Source organism: Balearica regulorum, chromosome 1 (assembly GCF_011004875.1).
Source record: "Balearica regulorum gibbericeps isolate bBalReg1 chromosome 1, bBalReg1.pri, whole genome shotgun sequence".
Classification (NCBI taxonomy): Eukaryota; Metazoa; Chordata; class Aves; order Gruiformes; family Gruidae; genus Balearica; species Balearica regulorum.
This window is the reverse complement of record NC_046184.1, coordinates 89,121,997-89,140,785: the sequence shown is the minus strand read 5'-3', so window position 1 is coordinate 89,140,785 and position 18,789 is coordinate 89,121,997. Positions and strand designations below refer to the sequence as shown.

The following is an 18,789-nucleotide window of genomic DNA, read 5'->3' as shown; positions in this document are numbered from 1 at the left end:
GGGGGTGAGGGAAGAGAGAAAGGGTGGCCCCATCAAGGACTGCACTGGCACCCTGAAGGAGTGGCAGCCGAAGGATTAGCCATTTCTCTCATAACTCAAGGGAAACTTTCCATAAACTATTGACACCAGCCCACCAGTATGAGCTCAGCCTCACTGGCCTCTGTATAAGCCTAAGCACCGCTACATTAATTATTTTTTGACCCCAGAGCTCTGTTGCTTGATGCATTGAAATGTGTACGTGCCTGTGAAACACCTGTGCACGCGAACACGTCCGTAGTGCTGTTTGCAGGGTCTGCCTGCTCTGCCTGTGTAAGCTCTGCCCTTTGGAGCATGTCAGAATAGATGGGCATCCACAGCAGGACGGGAGGTACATGGAAAGTACCCAGGCAATCAGGATGTCTGGAAACACTGTCAAGTACTTTTGTCAGGTGAGTATTTGTCCCTTAATCACAGACTAGGAAGCTATTAAATGGCTAGTTTTGCCTGTTCTTACTCCTTACTGATGTGCATCAATGAGACCTTGAGTTCCACTTGCTCCCTCTCTCTTTTGAGCTGGGGTCCTCCAGCAAACCTCTCGAGCAAACAGCTGAAAGTAAAGAGCAGAAGGAGGGTGCTGGGCACCCCTCCAACCAGGAGAGAGGAGTGTGTGAAGGAGTGGACCTCCAGGCTGAGAGCACTCTGCATTTTGAACCTTCTGAAAGTCTCCACCAGGTCCTCTAGGATGGGACTGAGTTGTTCATAACCCCAGTGCGACCAGGTGGATGGTCTTCCCAAAAACACTTAGTTCAAGTCTTCTAGGCAGTGCTTATGCATCATAAACAAGCAAGAAAGGGCAAAGAGTTGACCTGGGGGCTTTGCTGTCCTGTCTATTCTTCTAATAAACCGTGTCTGAAAAGCATGTGTTGAGCATTTGATGTTCAATGAGGAGCTAACGTGGCCTATGGTCATGTATCATGTAAGCACAGTATTCATTCACATACATAGAGATATATAGATATCCAGCTGCGTGTTGTTCATGCTGGCACTATCCACCAAGGGGATATGGCACACATAGGAATATATCAGTACTTCAGCTTTTTTATACCAGTAGTTTCAAATTTCTATTTCAGCTAATGTAGAGAGAGAAAGAGAGAGTCAAAGAGACTGATCAACAGGCAGGAAAAAAATAATCTATAAAATCTTGCTTTGCAGTTCATCTGATAAAGGAAATATATAGTGTGTAAACCTTGTTTCTCATCAGGCCGATTCGCATTCATAAAATGAGCTCTGATTCTTCTGTCCCTCGCACTGTTATGTCCGTTAACATCACTTACCTCTGACGTAAACCACTTTAAGAAAGGTCAGAACAATATTTTTTGTCTGTAGCAAGAGAGGACATGTGTACCCTACCTATGCTAACAAGTCTGAATGACTGGAGAACATATTTATAAATGTATTTATAAAGATAAAACTATCTCCAGACTCTCCATTCATTGCACTATTGTCAAACCTAATAAGCTAAGACAATTGAAATCTGCCGGCATGGGAAAGCAGGGAGACCTAACACTGTCGCAGTGACCTGCACATGGATGGTGCTGCACTCACCAGGACTGAGTTGCTGGCCCTTTGCTTTGTGACTGACCCCCTTGACTGCGAACTGGTGCCCTGAGCTCCTTCTCAGTCTGCAGTCAAAAGAGGCTTCTCACAGGCTACCATGGGACATCCGAGTCTCTAAGCAGGGAGTAACTGTGCAACTGAATACTTAAGAGCCAAACAGCTTGAATCCTTTCACTGCTCATTGCCCAATGCACGTTATCGAGCATCTAATATGGTTGGATGGATGGATGGATGTGTTCCCGCCCAACATCTCGGTCATGGGAAAAGATGGTATGTAGGCTTTGGATTAAAAGTCAGCTAAAGCTGGAAGGTCATGGGGAATAGAAGGGCTTCAGGGTAGGCCCCTATGAATGTTTCCACATTCACAGATGTGCTGTCTATCTCATGTGCACCACCTTCAATCCAGCTGAGGTTCACCTGAAAGGGAAGGCAGGACCAGCCCAGACCTGGCTGCAGATGTTTGGAACTGGCCTGGGGTCTGCACTGGTGTTTCTTTGGGGTTAAGACAAACAGTTTGGCTCAGTGCCATGATCTTCAGCCTCAACAGTTTGGGCTTAGACCTGTATCAGCCTTTCCAGCAGGTCACGGAACTTGCAAGCTTTGATGTCCCGTATCAGACCCCCTGCACTTACCCCATCTTTCGCCTGAGCTTTCAAGAAGAAAGAGGTTCAGACAGGGACCATGGTGTTTAGTTTTGCATTGCTCCACCAGACAAGAATATCCTGTCATTGTATGGAATCACTGAAAACTTAGCACCCCTAAAGCCTTCCTCTCCTCCCAAAGCTTTTTGCTGCTCCTAGCATGTTAATGAGTAGCTACAGACTCCCGCAGCAGAACTTGCAGGATTGAGTGGTCTTGGCAGAGTAGCTGCAAAGAGTGTTGTCTTTAATAAAAGGACTAAACTTTATAGTGGCCTTCCCTATGTCTTGAAGTGAGATTTGGTCTTTGGATGCAAGTGCTGGGCTGATGAGCATGGAAAAATACAAATTGGCTCCCTGTGTCCCTCTGGCAGCGAGCAGGCAGGCACTTCCCTCCTGCCCTGGGGCACTGGGGGCAGATTCTCTGCAGATTCCTATTATCCTTACTAAGGAGGCATGATTTACAGCGGTGCTGGGTGCCTGCAGGTGCTGCCAGCCGCAGGGGCAGGCCCGGTGGCTCAGCACCGCTGAGAATCAGGCCAGGGAGTCCCAGCAAGGGCAGAGGCAGGGGGAGCGGGGCAGGAGGCGGAGGGGAAGAGGAGCAGTGGTGCTTGCTGACGGTCACAGATCTTCCGATGGAAGGACCTGCCGCAGGGGGAGTCCTCTCAGTCCCTACAAGTCAAACGGCACAGAGTCACAGTTAGTCATCATCATCATCATCGTCGTCGTCGTCATCATCGTCGTCGTCGTCATCGTCATCGTCGTCGTCGTCGTCATCATCATCATCATCATCTTCAGTATTTATCTTCCCAGAAAGCACGTCCTCTATCCAGTCCTCCAGCTCCTCGGCGGTGGGGAGGTCATCGTCATCTCTGATCTCCATCCAGATGCTGTCAGCCTGAGGGGACAGGTGATGGGGGATTAGCCATCCTCACAGACACAGGGAAGAAATCAGGTTGCTGCTATTGGGGGGGTAAGGGTTGGATCACAGGTAGGATGCAGGGGTGGTGGTGGCATTATCTCCCTCTCTGCCACAGCCTGTGGGCAGGCTCAGCCACAGTGTCTCTCTTCCCACACACTGGGATTACCATTCCCCCTGAAGCGCTGTCACTTCTGTCTAGAAGCAGTGGGACTGGTCAATGGGTTTCCATGAGTATGTGGTACTGTTTGCCCTGGGTTAGATGTCTGCTCGTTCCTCTCCTGCACTGCTTACACCTATAAGCAAGAGCATCAGCCACCTGATGCATTGTCCTCACCCTGTCTGGCCAGTTCTGTAGACTCCAAGTCTACATAAAGAGAGCGTAAAGAGACCTATACCAGCTCCTCCTGCATCACCCCAGTTCACAGGACATCACAGTGTTTCTCTCCTTCCTTACAGAGACCGTCTGGGACCTCTTCCTTTCAGCCTTTACACCCTGCTGTCAGCATCCCTTCTCCCCAGCCTCTTCTACCATCACCTTTGCCTCAGGACATTGCTCTGGACTCTCCATATGTGATAGCAGTTCCTTCTCTTGGAAGAACCTTTCCTCAGATCATCTCAACCGTGCTCCATCTGAAGAATGGGGAAACACACTGATGCCCTGGACTACAGGTGCCCTCTGCTCTTTCTCTACAGCTGTCTGCATTACTTCCATAAACTGGAGGGGATGGGGGGGATTCAGTGAGAAGATGCTGTCTAAAAGGCAGTGAAAAGATGCTGTCTAAATTGTAGCTGTTACCCAGGGACAGGAAGCATAGCTTAGATGGTCTCTGAGATCTGGACTGAAAGATTTTATCCCTGCTGTGCTATAGGTTCCTTGGGTAAATGCCTGGGTAAGACTCTTTACCTTCACTGTCTCCCCTCCATAAAATAGGATCAGCCTCCTGTTTCGCAGAGGTGCTGTGAGGTTAGCTCATTCAGTGTTTGATGTTGCAGAAGCAAGTGCTTTTCATATTCCAGAAGATAACTACCAGCTTTAGCAAATGCTCCTCACTTCTTTCCCTGATACCTAATTCTCTTTGTTGTATGGCTTGCTAAAAAGCCAGAGCAATTTCTGCTCAAGGAAAGCTGTTTCTCCCTTACAATATTTTCCTCCTAAACCACCAAAACTGTAATTAAAAAAGAGCCACGGAGAGGCATGCAGCTCTTGCTTCATGTAAATGATCCTGTTCCCGGTCTCAGGCCTGCTCATGCAGCAAAAAGTGACACCTTTAAATAAGGGGAACAGGATTGGGCCCACTGCACCTAGAGAAGATGCTGTGCAAATAAAGCTGCAATACTTTGCAGTGCATCACGGCCCTAGTCCTGAGCGACTATGATGTGATGGGCCAGTGGGGGCTGCTGGGAGCAATGGTGTTTGTATTGGCAAGTTTTTAGAGAAGCGATGGGGTCACAGGGGTTATGTCCACCGAAGCCAACAGCAGTGTTTATTTTTACTCTGTTGTGTAAGCCCCACTTTGTACCTGTGTAACTTGGCTGAATGCAGTGATGTAACACTAGAATAATGAAATGAGCTCAGTGTTTGTTTTAGATATCACCCGCCAACCTAGAACTTTCTTAAATCTCTCTCTTGAGGAATAGAAAACAGACTTAAGAGGAATGAAATAAAAACTGCAAATACTATAATCAACAACCTGAAACATTTACTATATCAAAGCTAGATAATGCATGAGTTTTTACAGGTCTCTGAGTGACTGTGGGATAATAAGTTCCTGCCTAATACTGCTTTCTATACGATTCTCTTGCCACTGACAATCCTACTTCATCAATTTCCATTGATAGCTGTTTAATGTAGCTTTGACATGACTTAAACATGGCCAGCTGTAGTAAATATAATGAAGATATAAGATACTGCGGACTAGTAAAAAGGGCAAAAGACTGAAAAACTTGGGCTCTAGTTCTGGCTTGTCTGTTCAATTCTCTCATGATCTTAGGTGACAGATGCTATCTTGGCCCTCTTCCCTTTTGTCTCGCTCTTAACAATTCTGCTAACAAGCCTTAACCCACTGGGTCCCCACTCTCTAGGTGTCTGTCCTACAGTCTGCCAGATGCTGTTCTATTACAGGTAAAGCACCACTCACATCCAGCCAGCACCACATCTGCTCCATAACTCCCAAGCCAGCCTGTGCACTTTCCTCTCATTCCCCTTAATGGGACGGGCAAGATCCAGAGTCTCCACTTTCTTCATAACACCATCGCTTTGCCTCTCCTACCACATCTCCCATCTTATGGTCTTGCAGCATTTGTTATAATAGGAGACACAATCATCTCCCTTGCTGTCCCTTTTTTTCTGGGGAGGTACAGGAGAGAGGATGGGGGGGTCAGGAGCAAGGTCAGTGGCAGGGTCAGGACCTGTGCCCAACCCTGGCCAGTTGTCCCAACTCTAAGTCCTTCTCTGCTCTCTTCTAATGAAACATCATGTTCCCATATGGCTGAAATGTCAAACACAAAGAAGTCAAACACCAAATTATGAACACTTCTGCAGTGGAGAGATTTCTGCTCCCAGAGACACTCACATACCCACACAGGTTCATTTTAAAGAGATCAAAACACCCAGCACTTCACCATCAAAAATAAACTAAGGTAATAAGTGAGCCAGGCTGGAGCATGCCACATTATGTGTTTTCTGATCATGTGGACTGTTACTGTCAGAAAGAGGAAAAATGGTTTCTCTCCATGGTCATGTCAGGGCCATGATGCATATTACATTGCACTCAGCAGCTCTCCCCAAATCTCTGCTAGTGGGGTCAGACAAGTTCCTCTCCCATCTGCCTTAAAAGTTCATATTGTGCAGGCAACCTGACATCAGTCCCATGGCTTGCTGGCTTGAAGGCCAGCAAAAAATCAGCAGCTGCTAGAAAGCTGGCCTGATAGCTCAGCTGTGGATGCTGTGGGTACCACTACCACTGCAGCCATGCCAAAGCAGCATCTGCCTGTGCAGCTCTCCCTCTGCAGAGATGCCAGCCGTGGGATGGCGTGGAAACCTTTCATTGCCACTGGGCACGGGGTGGACACATCTCCTCTCCCCACCCAAATCCCCTCAGCACTACCCGTACAGCAGTGGCTGAGGAGGAGGTGGGCCTGGATGAACCCCAACATACCCTCTTCAACCCAGCAGGATCTCTCCATTACCAGTTTATGTCATGTTTTTATTAAGACTATGTATTTATTTGCTTCTTTTTGCAATCTGTGCAGTTGGTCCCTGTCATCTGTCGAGGACCATTTTTCCCTCCTACACTCAAGCTGGGCCATTCTGCTTCTGCTGCAAAAACACCCTCCTTTTTCTCCTCGCTTCCTCCCCTAAGCACGGCTTGCTTGCCCCCCAACACACACACTTTTCCCCCACAAGCCCACCCAGGTGCAGTCAGAGCAGGGCATGGACAACGGTGCATGCTGTGGGTCTGGGTGGAAATGTGAGGCCTTGAAACCAAAACTGGGCAAAGCCCTGAAGCTCAGACCACAGGGGCTGGTCCTTCCTCGCCAGACATGGTTTGTGTGCAACTCAGCAGCAGAAATGCGCTCAGACTGAAGCCCTGAAGCTCAGTGTTAGAGATATTATGAACCGAGGAGCACACGGGAATGGTGAAGTATTTACACTTTTTCCCTAAGAAAAAGCCTGGTCTACCTGCACTTAGTAGCAGAAATCCCACTGATTCCAGTGCACCTCAGATCCCATCCTTTCTAGCACCCTAATCTTGGGATTGCTGGATTTTCTGGGCACATGCTACTCACGTCTGTGACGTTCACCACCCCGATCTGTGGTCGGAACAGGTCAATCTTGAAGGTCTTCTCCCAGTAAGTGATCAGCTGCAGGAGAGAGAAACAAAGCTCAGACAAGGATGTTTGCTAGACCCCCTTGCATTAACTCAGCCAGCTGGGCTGTGATGCGGGGAGCGTGCATCCATGAGCGCATGGGAGAGAAGAGAGGCTGAACGTGAGCTTGGACCTCCGCACATGGCAAAGGAAAGTGCCAGCTCTGGGGATGTTCTCAAGACACCACCTTCCTGGAAGGCAGACCCCAATGAACAGCTCTCAGGGATCACCCGTGGCCCAGTTTACTGTCTTTCCTTGTCCCAAATTCTCTGGGGCAATTCCTGTGCTCGTGCACTCACATACACACACACATCCATGAATTAAACCAAGAAAGGCACGGAGCCCCTGCCACTCACCAGAGGAAAGTCGTCAGGGTCAATCCAGACAATGCTCAGGTCAGGATTATCAGTGTTGTCCCTGGCAACCTGCTTCAGGATTTCCAGGAACTCAAAACCATCTGAAATGATACAAGAACCGCTGCAATCCTCTGCTGCAAACACGCAGGCACTTTTTGCTTGCAGGGTTTTCAACTTCCCTCACCCCCCCTATTCACACAGGAGTTGTTTATAGTTCTCATTAAAATGCTGTCTCCCAGCTCTTTCTTCGGATAATAAGGCTTTTAATTTCAAGCATCCTCCCCGGGTATTGAAATTAGTTACACATGAATTAAGTCTCATAATCCTTCCATGGAGTGGAACAATGTCACTATTTTCTTGTGGCGAGGGAGGAACTGAGCCCCTGAGAGGCTGAGGCTTTTCGGTACGCTGACGGCACTGAGAAGCATTGATGCCATGGCTTTTCAGGAGCTGATGCCCACGGGTTTCCTGCATGCACATCACACACTCAGCCCTTAGCGCTTTGCCAGAGCCACACAGCAAGACAGCTGCAGAGTTAGGGACCAAATCCTGGCGCATGGGTGGAGGGGATGACTTTTTTTCCCAGCCAGTCATCCATTTATATCCAGAGCCCATGCATTTGAATCCCAGCTAGGGCACCTACTAGCATTAACACCCAGAAGCATCCTGCCTCCCTGTCTCGGCCGGCTGGGGCTCCCCGTCCCAGCTGGGGTGCGGGGCTCTGCAATGCAAAGCATATGAAACTACACCATCTTGAGTGATGGAGAGTCATGCAAGGAGGAAAACAGCCTCCTACCTGGGTCATCTTCTTCGGCAAAGGCCACAATGTGGATTCCCTCCATGTCATCCTCCTGGAAACAACAGAACTATTATTGATGCCCGGGGAGGGAGGAGAGTCTGGGCAGTTGCTGGAGATGAGGAGTGGTGGGAATGAACAGGACGATTGCAAAGGGAGGCTTGACTGGAGCCCCACTGAGACACCAGAAATTGGAGCTGAGGTGAGGCTGAGTCGTGGAAGTATGAGGCACTGATTTGGGTAGTGTTGCTGAAACCCTTCAGCTAAAAATGAGGTGGCCACCATGATGGCAAAGGCAAGGGAGCTTCTGATGGTGTGGGGTAAAATTCTGCCTGCAGGGAAGGCCAAGGGCTCTCTAGCATGGCAATATGGGCTCATCCTCCATACCCAAGGCCACCTGCCCTCATAAATTTGCAGCTGCCAGGGGATGGTTTGCAGGAAAACAAATATCTGCCACCATGCTCAGCCCCCAGACCTGCTCCTTCAGGGCCAGCAAAGGAAGTTTCCTCACAATATGAGAGGCAAGGTGGCTCACTTGGACACCTTTTGGGATGTGAAGGGTCTCTGCTCTAGGTGAGGATCTTCGTGAACAGCAAGGGGAATTGAGTGGGAGGCTCATTTTGGGGCTCTGATGAGTGGAGGAAGGAAATGACAGCATGGTGGACTGCTTTTCTCCATGAGACATGTGCGTAAGGGGTAATGATATTGGCAAAGGCCAATGCATCTGCCGGACCGTTCATCATCTGCCTGCTATGAATGTCATCGCTGAATTATCCCATGGATCGGCTTTGCCTTCCTCACCCGCTGCCGGTCCCAGTTTCCATTTGAATTGGTTTTAATGTGAGAAAAAATTCCCATCTAAATGCTAATTTCTTTTCCCTTCTGAGCCCAGAGGTGACAAAGCCACTATCAAAAACTGAAAGGAAAAAAAGCCCTGAAAGATTAAGTGGAAAACATTATCTTTAAAAACAATAGCGGATGCTGGGCCCTTGCTGGCATCTTCAGGGAATACGTTTTCACTGGGGCATTCTAGGCAGATTTACTTGGGGTTCAGACCACTTACAGCTGGTAAAATCTACACTGTTGCTTTTTCTCCATATTTGCCAGCAGCATTGTCAGACAGCGAAATAAAAAAAAAATGTATCTATGCGATATATAATTATATATATAGCTATATAAAATAGCTCTATTCTGACCTCCAAGGCAGCAAACAAAACTGGAGTAACTCCAGTGAAGGCATTGGGGATGTTCTGAACTTGCAGCAAGATCAGAATCCAGCCTGTTGTCTCCTGTAGGTACGAGTCCCCTGCTCGTAGCAGAGGCAAGCTCTGTATTCCCAGGCTGCTGGTAAAGCGAACATCCCACTGCTGACAATTCACACTTTTCCTGAGGTTATTTTAGAATATGTTCAGTATGAAAGCAAAACCACTGCATGTGAAATTTGGGTCCCACTGAAGCCCCATGAAAAAACTTCGAGGGATTTCAGTGGCTCTAGGAAGCTATCTTCTATACGGAAACTGTATTTCAAAACAAAATGAAAAGCTATCATGCCTAAGTGACTCATAACTCCTGGTTTGGTTTTATTACCTCTCACTTTGTTGTTCTAAAGACTCCCAAGGTTTTTGGTGCTTTGGAGTCCTGCAGCATTTCATGTTACACAGCCAAGCAAGGAGGCAACTGAATGCTGTTATAAATGTGCAGAGCTTTTTGGAGGAATGACTGTATCTTCCTTCGCGTCTGTAAAACACCTGTTCAGCTTTGTTTTTCAGCATTCAGCTGGCACTTAAAGGTCCCTGACTGGCTATTAACATCGTACTCATTCACAGCGAAGGGATAATTTGTTATACACAATTTTTCTTTAATTTTCACCCTTTCCCTCTTCCCCCTCACTTGCAGACCAGGAGAGTCTGCATGTGATCAGTGCCAAACGGCTGGTTAGTTCTTCACAATCGCTGACTTGCAGCTTGCTGACACCATGAGAAGTGCAATCAATGCGCAATTTGCTCCGTAATCTATATATTTAACTGAACTGCCTGCCCTCACTTGCATTTTGAATTGTACAATTGCCCCAGTACAATTTCCATGAGTCATCCATTCAGTACAATTCCCTAGCTCACCCAGTGAGCAGGCCACTGAAGCCACCCACCACCAGCACCGACGCTCGTTAGATAAGATAGAGCATCCTTGGGGAGGATGCTCTCTATGGCTATATCATGGCTGCTACAAAGGCTCAGCACCTGCCTGGCACACGTGGTTAGCTTTGCCTGTTCTCTCTGTCGAGCAAACGTGTCCCAGCTCAGCTGTCCACTGCTGTTGAGCAAAGTATTTCAGCACAGCATTTGAGGCACTGAGCATCACAGCCAAGGCTTTCCCTTCTTCCCAGAGGAGGGAAAGTGGCTTTGCAAGGAAGGAAAGATGTTTTTCCTCCTGGAAACAACAAAACTATTACTGATGCCCAGGGAAGGAGGACAGAGTCTGGGCAGTTGCTGGAGATGAGGAGTGGTGGGATGCCTTCAAATGAACAGGATGATTGCAAAGAGAGGCTTGACTGGAGCCCCACCGAGACACCAGAAATTGGAGCTGAGGTGAGGCTGAGTTGTGGAGGTATTAGGCACTGAAGCAGGTAGTTTAGGTAGCGTTGCTGAAACCCTTCAGCTAAAAATGAGGTGGCCACCATGATGGCAAAGGCAAAGGAGCAGTGGTTGGAGCTCTTGAGCAGCGGTTTCTTGTTGGGAGCTAGCAGGGGATGCAAGGCTTCCCACTACGCATGCTTACCCACGTCTCAAACATGTCCTCTGGCCGCAGTTTCCGCAAGGTGGCCCTGAAAGGAAAACAGAAACACTCTTTGAGGACAAGTCCAGCACCGTCACACATGACGCTGCCAGCATCATGGAAAAGGTGACCGTGGCATGTTTGGTTGGTGGCTGGAGTTGGTGCCATTGGCCACCATGTTTTGAATGCAAGCACAGGGGCACAGTAGGTGAACTTATGCTTTTATTTATGGTGGTAAAACCCTGCCCTTGCCCTCACTGGAGCCACTGCAGCCGCTGTTTGTGCTTGGGAAGATGAGACGCCTCTCTGTGCTGGGATACACTGGTGAATGTCCCACACATGGCAGATTGTTCTGTCCATGCTGAGAGCATGAGGTGACCCATTCACTTCTGTCTTGCTGTCCCTGGGACATTCCTACTGGGCTTTCTTCCCCTTTTCTCCTGGTTTTACCCCAGCATAATTCCACCACAAAAATCCTTCCAAACTCTGCTGAAGCAAAGAAGACAGAATAACCACTGGGAAGAAAATTTAAATCATAATAACTGCTGGCAAGAAAATTTAAACCATAAGACTCGTCAAAGCATATATTTTTTGAGAAGTAGTTCAAACAGGGGAATTAAAAAAAAAAAAAAGAATAGTAAATGTTTTCAGCCACATCCATACCAGGAAGCCTGTCAGAGAGCCTGGCAGGCTGAGAGGTGACTGGGGTGTTAAAGTGGCACCCTAGGAACACAAGGCCATAGCAGACAAGCACAAGTAATCCTTTGCACCTCTGCTCACTCAGGCATCACATGCTCAGGGAGGCTGTCCCAGCAGAACAGGTCTCCCTGGCAGACCAGCCCTAGGAGCTGTTGCAAAGGGAAGTGTTGGTCGCTGAGGTCCTAGAACGAATTGGCAAAGGGAGTAGCAGCACATTGCCAGGACCCGGTGGCATCAATGAGAAGTGTAGCCTTTAAGAGGAAAGTCATGGCCATGGATCTGCTGGAGTTCCCTGAGCAAGACAATGGATGGGTGAAGGTATGTTGGTCAATGTGGTGAGCTGCCTGCAGAGGACCACTGGACAAGGTCCCTTACTAAAGGCTCACAAAGAAACTGAGCTGCAGTTAGATCAGAAGAGGGGTCTTCCTGTGGATTAATGACATTGGAAGATGAAGGGTGGGGATGGATGGTCAGTTGGCTGGGGCAGGCTTAATTTTCTTTGTAGTAGCTACTACGGGGCTATGTTTTTGATTTGTGCTGAAAACAGTGTTGATAATATAGAGATGATTTTGCTCTTACTGAGCAGTGCTTACACAGAGCCAAGGCCTTTTCTGCTTCTCACACCACCCCACCAGTGAGTGGGCTGGGGGTGCACAAGAAGTTGGGGGGGGGACATACAGCCAGGACAGCTGACCCCAACCGACCAAAGGGATATTCCATGCCATATGATGTCATGCTCAGCATATAAAGCTGGGGGAAGAAGGAAGGGGGGGGATGTTTGGAGTGATGGTGTTTGTCTTCCTAAGTACCTGTTACACGTGATGGAGCCCTGCTTTCCTGGGGATGGCTTAACATCTGCCTGCCCATGGGAAGTGATGAATGAGTTCTTTGTCTTGCTTTGCTTTACCTATTAAACTGTCTTATCTCAACCCAAAGGTTTTCTCACTTTTGCTCTTCCAAATCACTCCCCTATCCTGCGGTGGGGTGAGTGAGCAAGTGACTGTGTAGGGCTTAGCTGCCGGCTGGGGTTAAACCATGACACCAATTAAGATTCATAGCATATGCTTTGGCATGATCATATGCATAACACATTCTCACATAATCTGAAAAAGATGGGAAATAGGAATATGGCAGTGCTTGCTTATCATATCCAATTCTTTGATGACCAACACAGGCCTGACTATGAGGAGATACAGAGGGATCTCCTGGGACTCGAGTGTCTGCATGATAGATACACATAGGAAGTAACACACTTGGAGAAAAACAACCCTGATTATACAGGTGCAATAATGGGTTCTAAATTAGTTATAATTAATTATTCCCTCTCTGGAAAGAGGTCCAGCTGTCACAAATTGAGAAAGCATCAGCTCCAAAGACCAAAGGCAAAAAGAAGGTTACAAACAGTTGGGAAATTACTAAGGAGTAAAATGCATCATGCCATTATGGCAATAGGCAGCCACACTATGCACCTTCACAGTGAATGTATGTGTGGTTCTGGTCATCCCATCACAGAAATGATATGGAACAACTGAAAAAGGGACATGGAAACATGGCAGTGGTGAATGAAGGTATGGAATGACCTCTGTTTGGTGGAGATTAAATAGACAAGAACTCTTTATCTTATAGAAGAGGTGACTGAAGAGGGATTTGGCAGAGGGTCTAAAAATTGGGAATGATAAAAAAGAAAAATTGTCGAACAGGGAATGGCTAGTTATTGTTCCTCTTAACACAAAAGCTAGTAGGTGCACAGAGAAGTTATTAGGTAGCAGGTATAAACTGAACAAATAGGAATACTCTTTTGATGCAATGCATAATTCAGTTGCCAAACTCATTACAACCAGATACTTTCAGCATCAAAATAGAAATGACATAAAAAATGAGAAAGGAAACCCAGGGAGAAGGATTTGATCACACCCACCTGTACTGATTGCTGCAGAGTTACTAAAGATTTACTCTGGTTACTTCCATATGCTGGAGGGAGCGGGGTACATGAGGTTTAGATGAGTAAGAGGGAGCAGAATTCAGCCCCTACATCGCCACACAATTACAGAGAAGGGGGGGGGGGGTGGGATGTCCAACCCCAGCATTTTGCATGCGAAACAGGCATAAACCCAGAGGCCTCTTCCTGCAGGCAGAGGAACTACCATCTAATTTGTATTTGTGCAACTGAGAGCAAAATCTGGGCTGAGACTTTGGATTTGTGGCACCTGGCCACCAACCCCAGCTGGACACCCATGTGCTGTACAACCTTGGATGAGTGACCCCACGATGCTGCACGCTGGCTTCCTGACCTGCTCGGGAGAGGATGAACTTTCCCACCACCGCCTGCAGCTGCCCAGGGAAGCATCAGCCGGGAGGCTGCGTACAGGCTCCTCCTGGGCACCTGCTTCAGCTCCTGTCTCCAGGCTGCAGTGGAAGCTCAGCAAATCCCAAATTCTGTGCAAGGCTGGAGGAAGAGGTGCTGAAGCCTGCCTGGGCACAGCAGCGGGGAGCCCTTTTTGGAAGGGCTGCTTAAAGCACACCAAAAAGCCTGGGTCCTGCTGAGCACTGGGAGCTTTCCCCAGTGATGTGACAGGGCTCCTTCTGTGGAATGGAGAGGTGGCAGCAGGGCTTTGCACCTCTGTGGAGGGATAGCCCGTGCCCACTGGCAGGGGTAGAGTGAGAAAGTCTGCTGTGTGACGGGGAGGAGGCGAGTGGTCCTCTACCCCTTCCTGCAGAGGAGACGATCCTGCCAAGATGTCTACAGGGAACCAGCACGTGGCAGCTGCTGAGGTCGCTTCATTTTTCTCTACAGGCCTGATCATCTCCGTGTCTGACTAATTACACTTCCAGCATTTGGCTTTAGGTCCTTTACTGGTGGCAAGGCAGGAAGAAGCACTTCTGCTCCGACAGACTCAGCATTAACTGCTGGGAACATACCACTGTCACCCCGGGGTTTCTCCCCTGCCATAGCAGCACCTTGGCATCCGATTTCTTTTGATTCCTTTTAATTCCCTTCTGAGCCTTGGCAGTTGCAAAATATATGGCCCACCCCCTCTCTCCTACCAAGTGCCACATAGCATCTTGAAATATGTAAGACTTGGGGGGCTTCCACTGCTGTTTTGTGCTGATGGAGAGCTTGCCTTATTAGGCTAGCATTTAGCTGACTGCATTCAATCAGCCTCCTGACGCTGCTGCCTGACAGAAAGAGCTTGGGAAGAAAGATGGGAAGGACTGAGGTCAGGAGGTCAGCAAAGTGACCTGCAAGGACATGGGAGATAGAGGACCCCTTCATATTTCAGAAAAAGCAGAGATCTGTTTCCAAGTCTGGCGACTTGCAGACTCTGGAGATGATCTCTTGTCTCTGAACCCTCTGTGTGTGAACACAAACCTCCAGCTCAGCCCGATTTGGGCTCCCCTAACAGTATCAACGGTTCTGCTTTTCTTGAACTCTTCTCTAGTCCCTTGAATGTCTGCTGGGAAATGCAGTTGCAGGAGCAGCAGAGAGCCTGCATGACTATCCTATGCTGTGTTTTTAAGGGTGTAAAAAAGATCAGCCTTTCCAGTTGCTTCCAGACTGTTAGTGGCCGAGAACCTAAACAACTGTGCAATAAACTTGACTGCAAAAAGCACGGAGCATCCACAGCTCCCACTGACTTGACCAAATTGTAGGTGCTCAGCACCTTTGCAGATGAGAACTAAGACAGCCATAACATCAGTGGCTTCCTCTCTGTGCCTGAAGTCAGCAGGAGCCTCTTATTCCATCACAGTTCTTCTGAACTTGGTCTGAGTTCAGAACCTGCCTACAGACATATCTGACATCAGGAGAGGGATATACCCACTAGCGAAGCTGTTTTGGGGAAGGAGGGGGCCGGACAGAATTTGATTTTAGCTTGAGAGGCCTTGGAGAAGATCATCTTCTGTACAGACCTAAATTAAAAGCATGGCCAAGTAGGGCAAGGTTTCTGCTCTCCACTGCTTACAAGCCTCCCTGCTTTTTGAGGGAGGACTAACCAGGGAGGAGGAGGAGGAGGGAAGCTGTGTTGTCACAGCCCCATGGTGGTGGGCTCTGTTTGCAGCACAGATACTTGCACCTCTGGGAGTAGGAAAAGACCAGCCAAAATCTCAAGCCTGGGTCAGCAAATCACCAAAAGGTTGTTGTCATCCTAATTTTTACTGAGGGATGCCCTAGAGGGGCAAGCCTGCAATGACAGATACCTTTACCCACTTCCCATGGCCAGGAGTGTCCTGTACACTACATACCTTTTGTGCTCCTTCACAAATTCAACCAGCTCCTCTTCTGTGTAAGGCTTATCGGGGATGTGAACAGGCTCATCCATAAACGGTTCATAGAAGTCCACCTCATTCATCTTCAGACCTAATTTCTTGGCAACCTGTTGCAGAGCAGGTGGTCGGAGGTGAGTTAGCCTGACGTGCCTCTTTGCCTACCCAGAGTCTCTCCCGGTGGCAGAGCTGAGGCCAAGGGGCTTCTTCTCTTTCAGAGCATGCACTCTTAGGGGTGGCCAACAAAATTTGGGTGGATCTTCCCTTGGTTAAAAAAACTACTGATGTTATGTACACTACTGGTCTCAAGCACTGGGGCAGAGCAAGGCCAGAGTCAAGGTCCAGCAAATCTGATGGGGCTGGTTTCCAAACCCAGATCAGGACCTGCCTCTGCACTGCAGAAATAGCCTTCTATCTTGTGACAGGGCCAAATCCAAATGCAGACACCAGTACTGCAAATTACAGGAACACTGAAAACAAGAAGCTGGAGCCAGATATTAAATCTGGGAACATCCTGAGCTTCTGGAAAACAGGTGGTGGAGTCTGTGATCTCCTACAGAGGTCCTTACCCCTTTGTCAAAGGTGGCAAAGAACTTGATGTACGGCTGGAAGTGTTCGGCGGCTTCTTCAAATGCCTTGTAATCTGGAAGGAGAAAAGGGGAATGAAGAAAAGATTTCACAGGCAGCTGGCCATGCTCTGATCAGCACAGAAGGCATGAGGGAAGAACAAATGTAAATTATTGCAAAATACATCAGATGATGGCATTATGTTTCTTCTAACCGTCCAGGGTTTACAAACAAGGACCATTTCATGTGGAGCAAACAGAACACACGTTGTGCAGCCCCACAGTGCTCAGGAAAATTACAGATCCTGGCATGTCACACTTAACTGGGGCTGAAATCAGCAGCCCTCTGAAGCAGATCCAGGGGTTACAACTCCAGCCTGTTGATAAGGGTGTTTGCAGCTGCCCTCTTGCAGAAGCAGTAGTTCAGCCTGGGAAATACATGGAGTTGCTCCAGCATTAATGATTGCTGCCATTCCCTAAACGGTCACTAAGCGTGATTAGTCATTTCCCACCTTTCTTCAAAACACTTGTTACTGAACTACCTTGCCCCAGGTGCCCTGCAGCTCAATTTGAGCTGGTGAGAATGCTGAAGGGAGAGGTGGATGGGCCGCTGCAGTGCAGCAGATGTGGTGATACATTGCTTGTTCAGGTAGGAATACCTGTCTTCTTGCTAAAATCAAGCATTGCAAGTGTGGGGTGCACGCTGCCAGCACTGCCCAGTGAGCAGGGGGAGCGCTCGGGGCCGGCGGAGGAGACTGCTGGGGCTTGCCGGGGAGAGACTCGGGTGAGGGTTTCTCAAGGCTTGTGAAAGCTGATGGGTTTGCCTGGAATGGTTCCTGAGTTGCACATCACTCAGGGCACGGGACCAGCCTCTTCTCAGTCTTGGTGTCCAGTGAGGAGAAACAGGTCAGTGCCTCTGCTGGGCTGCCCTAAGGCATCCTGCTTACTGCTGCTTTATGTTTGCCAAGATAGTATTTAATGTGTGTCCCTCTCTTTCCCTTTGTTCCCCCCTCCGTCTTTGTTTGTTTAATCTTTTGGGCTCACTGCTCATAAGAGGGGGAGCTTTGCTCCCTTTAGGAGTTCACCCAATGTAACTGCAACCTCAGCTGGTTTTGGGTGAGGTAGACATACTTCACTTCAGGAGATCCTGGATTATCACCCCCTTCTGCCAGCAGACACCTTGCAGAAGGGTCACTGCTGGTGGTGTAGGAATGGGTTCGTGCATAGCAACAGCAGAAACTTGCCTGCAACCCCACCTCATCCTCCAGCAACTTTGGCACTGTCACAGCCTGCCATATACTCCTAACACCCTTAACGTTCATGCAGAAGAACCAGTGCCTGACCCCAGTGCCCCCAGCCAGGCTCCAAGCCCCCTGAGGAACATATTAATCTTACGTTCAGAGTCTTCTCCTTTGAAGTAGCCGATGAGTTTGATTTCCTCGTCAATTTGGTCAAACGCCTGAAGCTCCAGCTTGTTGTTTATGATCTCCACGGGGTCTTCTAGCAGCTGCCAGGACAAATGCATTTGATAACACAACGATTTGCAGCACCAACCTATGCCTGGCAGGGGGTGTCACTAGCAGCCTAAGTGGGGAGAAAGAGGTCACCCAATTTCTCTGCTGCAGGAAACCCTACTTAGTGCTCTCTGCCTTAATTTGATGAACTGAGGGATGCAGGTCACCTTCAGAGGGAGCCGTTAGTAGGTTCACTGGATAGGTTGAAGCATCAAGAGGGAAGCTGAGCGAGGTCTGAGTACTCCAAATGGATGCTGAGGGACCTGCTGTGATGTGAGATAAGGGCTAGCGATTGCAGCTGGCTTTAGAGAGTCTGAGAAGAAGGGAGAGCAGTTGAAAGGAGCTGGTATGGGGACTGAACTTCTGTGAGCGATGGATATACTTGTTTTGAAGTGTCATTTGCTGGAGGAGGTGATTGCAAAGAACTCGCTTTTGGAAAACATTAAACCCAGCATGCTAGAGGGTGGCCAAACAACGTTTTGGAGCACTGGAAAGTCTGTGGATGTGAATTTTCCTGGCTGATTCTCCTATGCATAATGGGTTAAACCCATGCTTTGTCCCCAGACACCGTCACAGTGTCGATGAGGAAGTTGGAAGACCTATCTGCTGCTTCAGCTTGTTGTTGATCCAAACTTTGTTTCTGTTTTCTTAGCCAGCCACTGCTGGTGAAAAGATTTGATTTGATTATTTTGCCCAGAAATTCCAGTGTAAATCAGGCATGGTTTCACTAAGGGGAAAAAAAAAAAAAAAAAGCCACTGTACAGCCTACAGAGGAGTAGGGGACTTCTGGGTTTGTT

General features: G+C 48.4%; 1 protein-coding gene across 1 annotated transcript in view; it reads right to left on the bottom strand.

Moving 5' to 3' along the window:
- Positions 1-1,149: 1,149 nt before the first annotated feature.
- Positions 1,150-18,789, bottom strand: part of CASQ2 (calsequestrin 2) — a 34,770-nt gene continuing 17,130 nt past the window's right edge. The window contains exons 4-11 of the mRNA XM_075765248.1: positions 17,874-17,985; positions 16,482-16,555; positions 15,892-16,022; positions 10,954-10,999; positions 8,179-8,233; positions 7,383-7,483; positions 6,946-7,020; positions 1,150-3,132 (exon numbers count right to left, since the gene is read on the bottom strand). Of these exons, the coding sequence (XP_075621363.1) occupies positions 2,935-3,132; positions 6,946-7,020; positions 7,383-7,483; positions 8,179-8,233; positions 10,954-10,999; positions 15,892-16,022; positions 16,482-16,555; positions 17,874-17,985 (792 nt within the window). The 3' untranslated portion in view covers positions 1,150-2,934. The remainder of the gene's footprint in view (positions 3,133-6,945; positions 7,021-7,382; positions 7,484-8,178; positions 8,234-10,953; positions 11,000-15,891; positions 16,023-16,481; positions 16,556-17,873; positions 17,986-18,789) is intronic.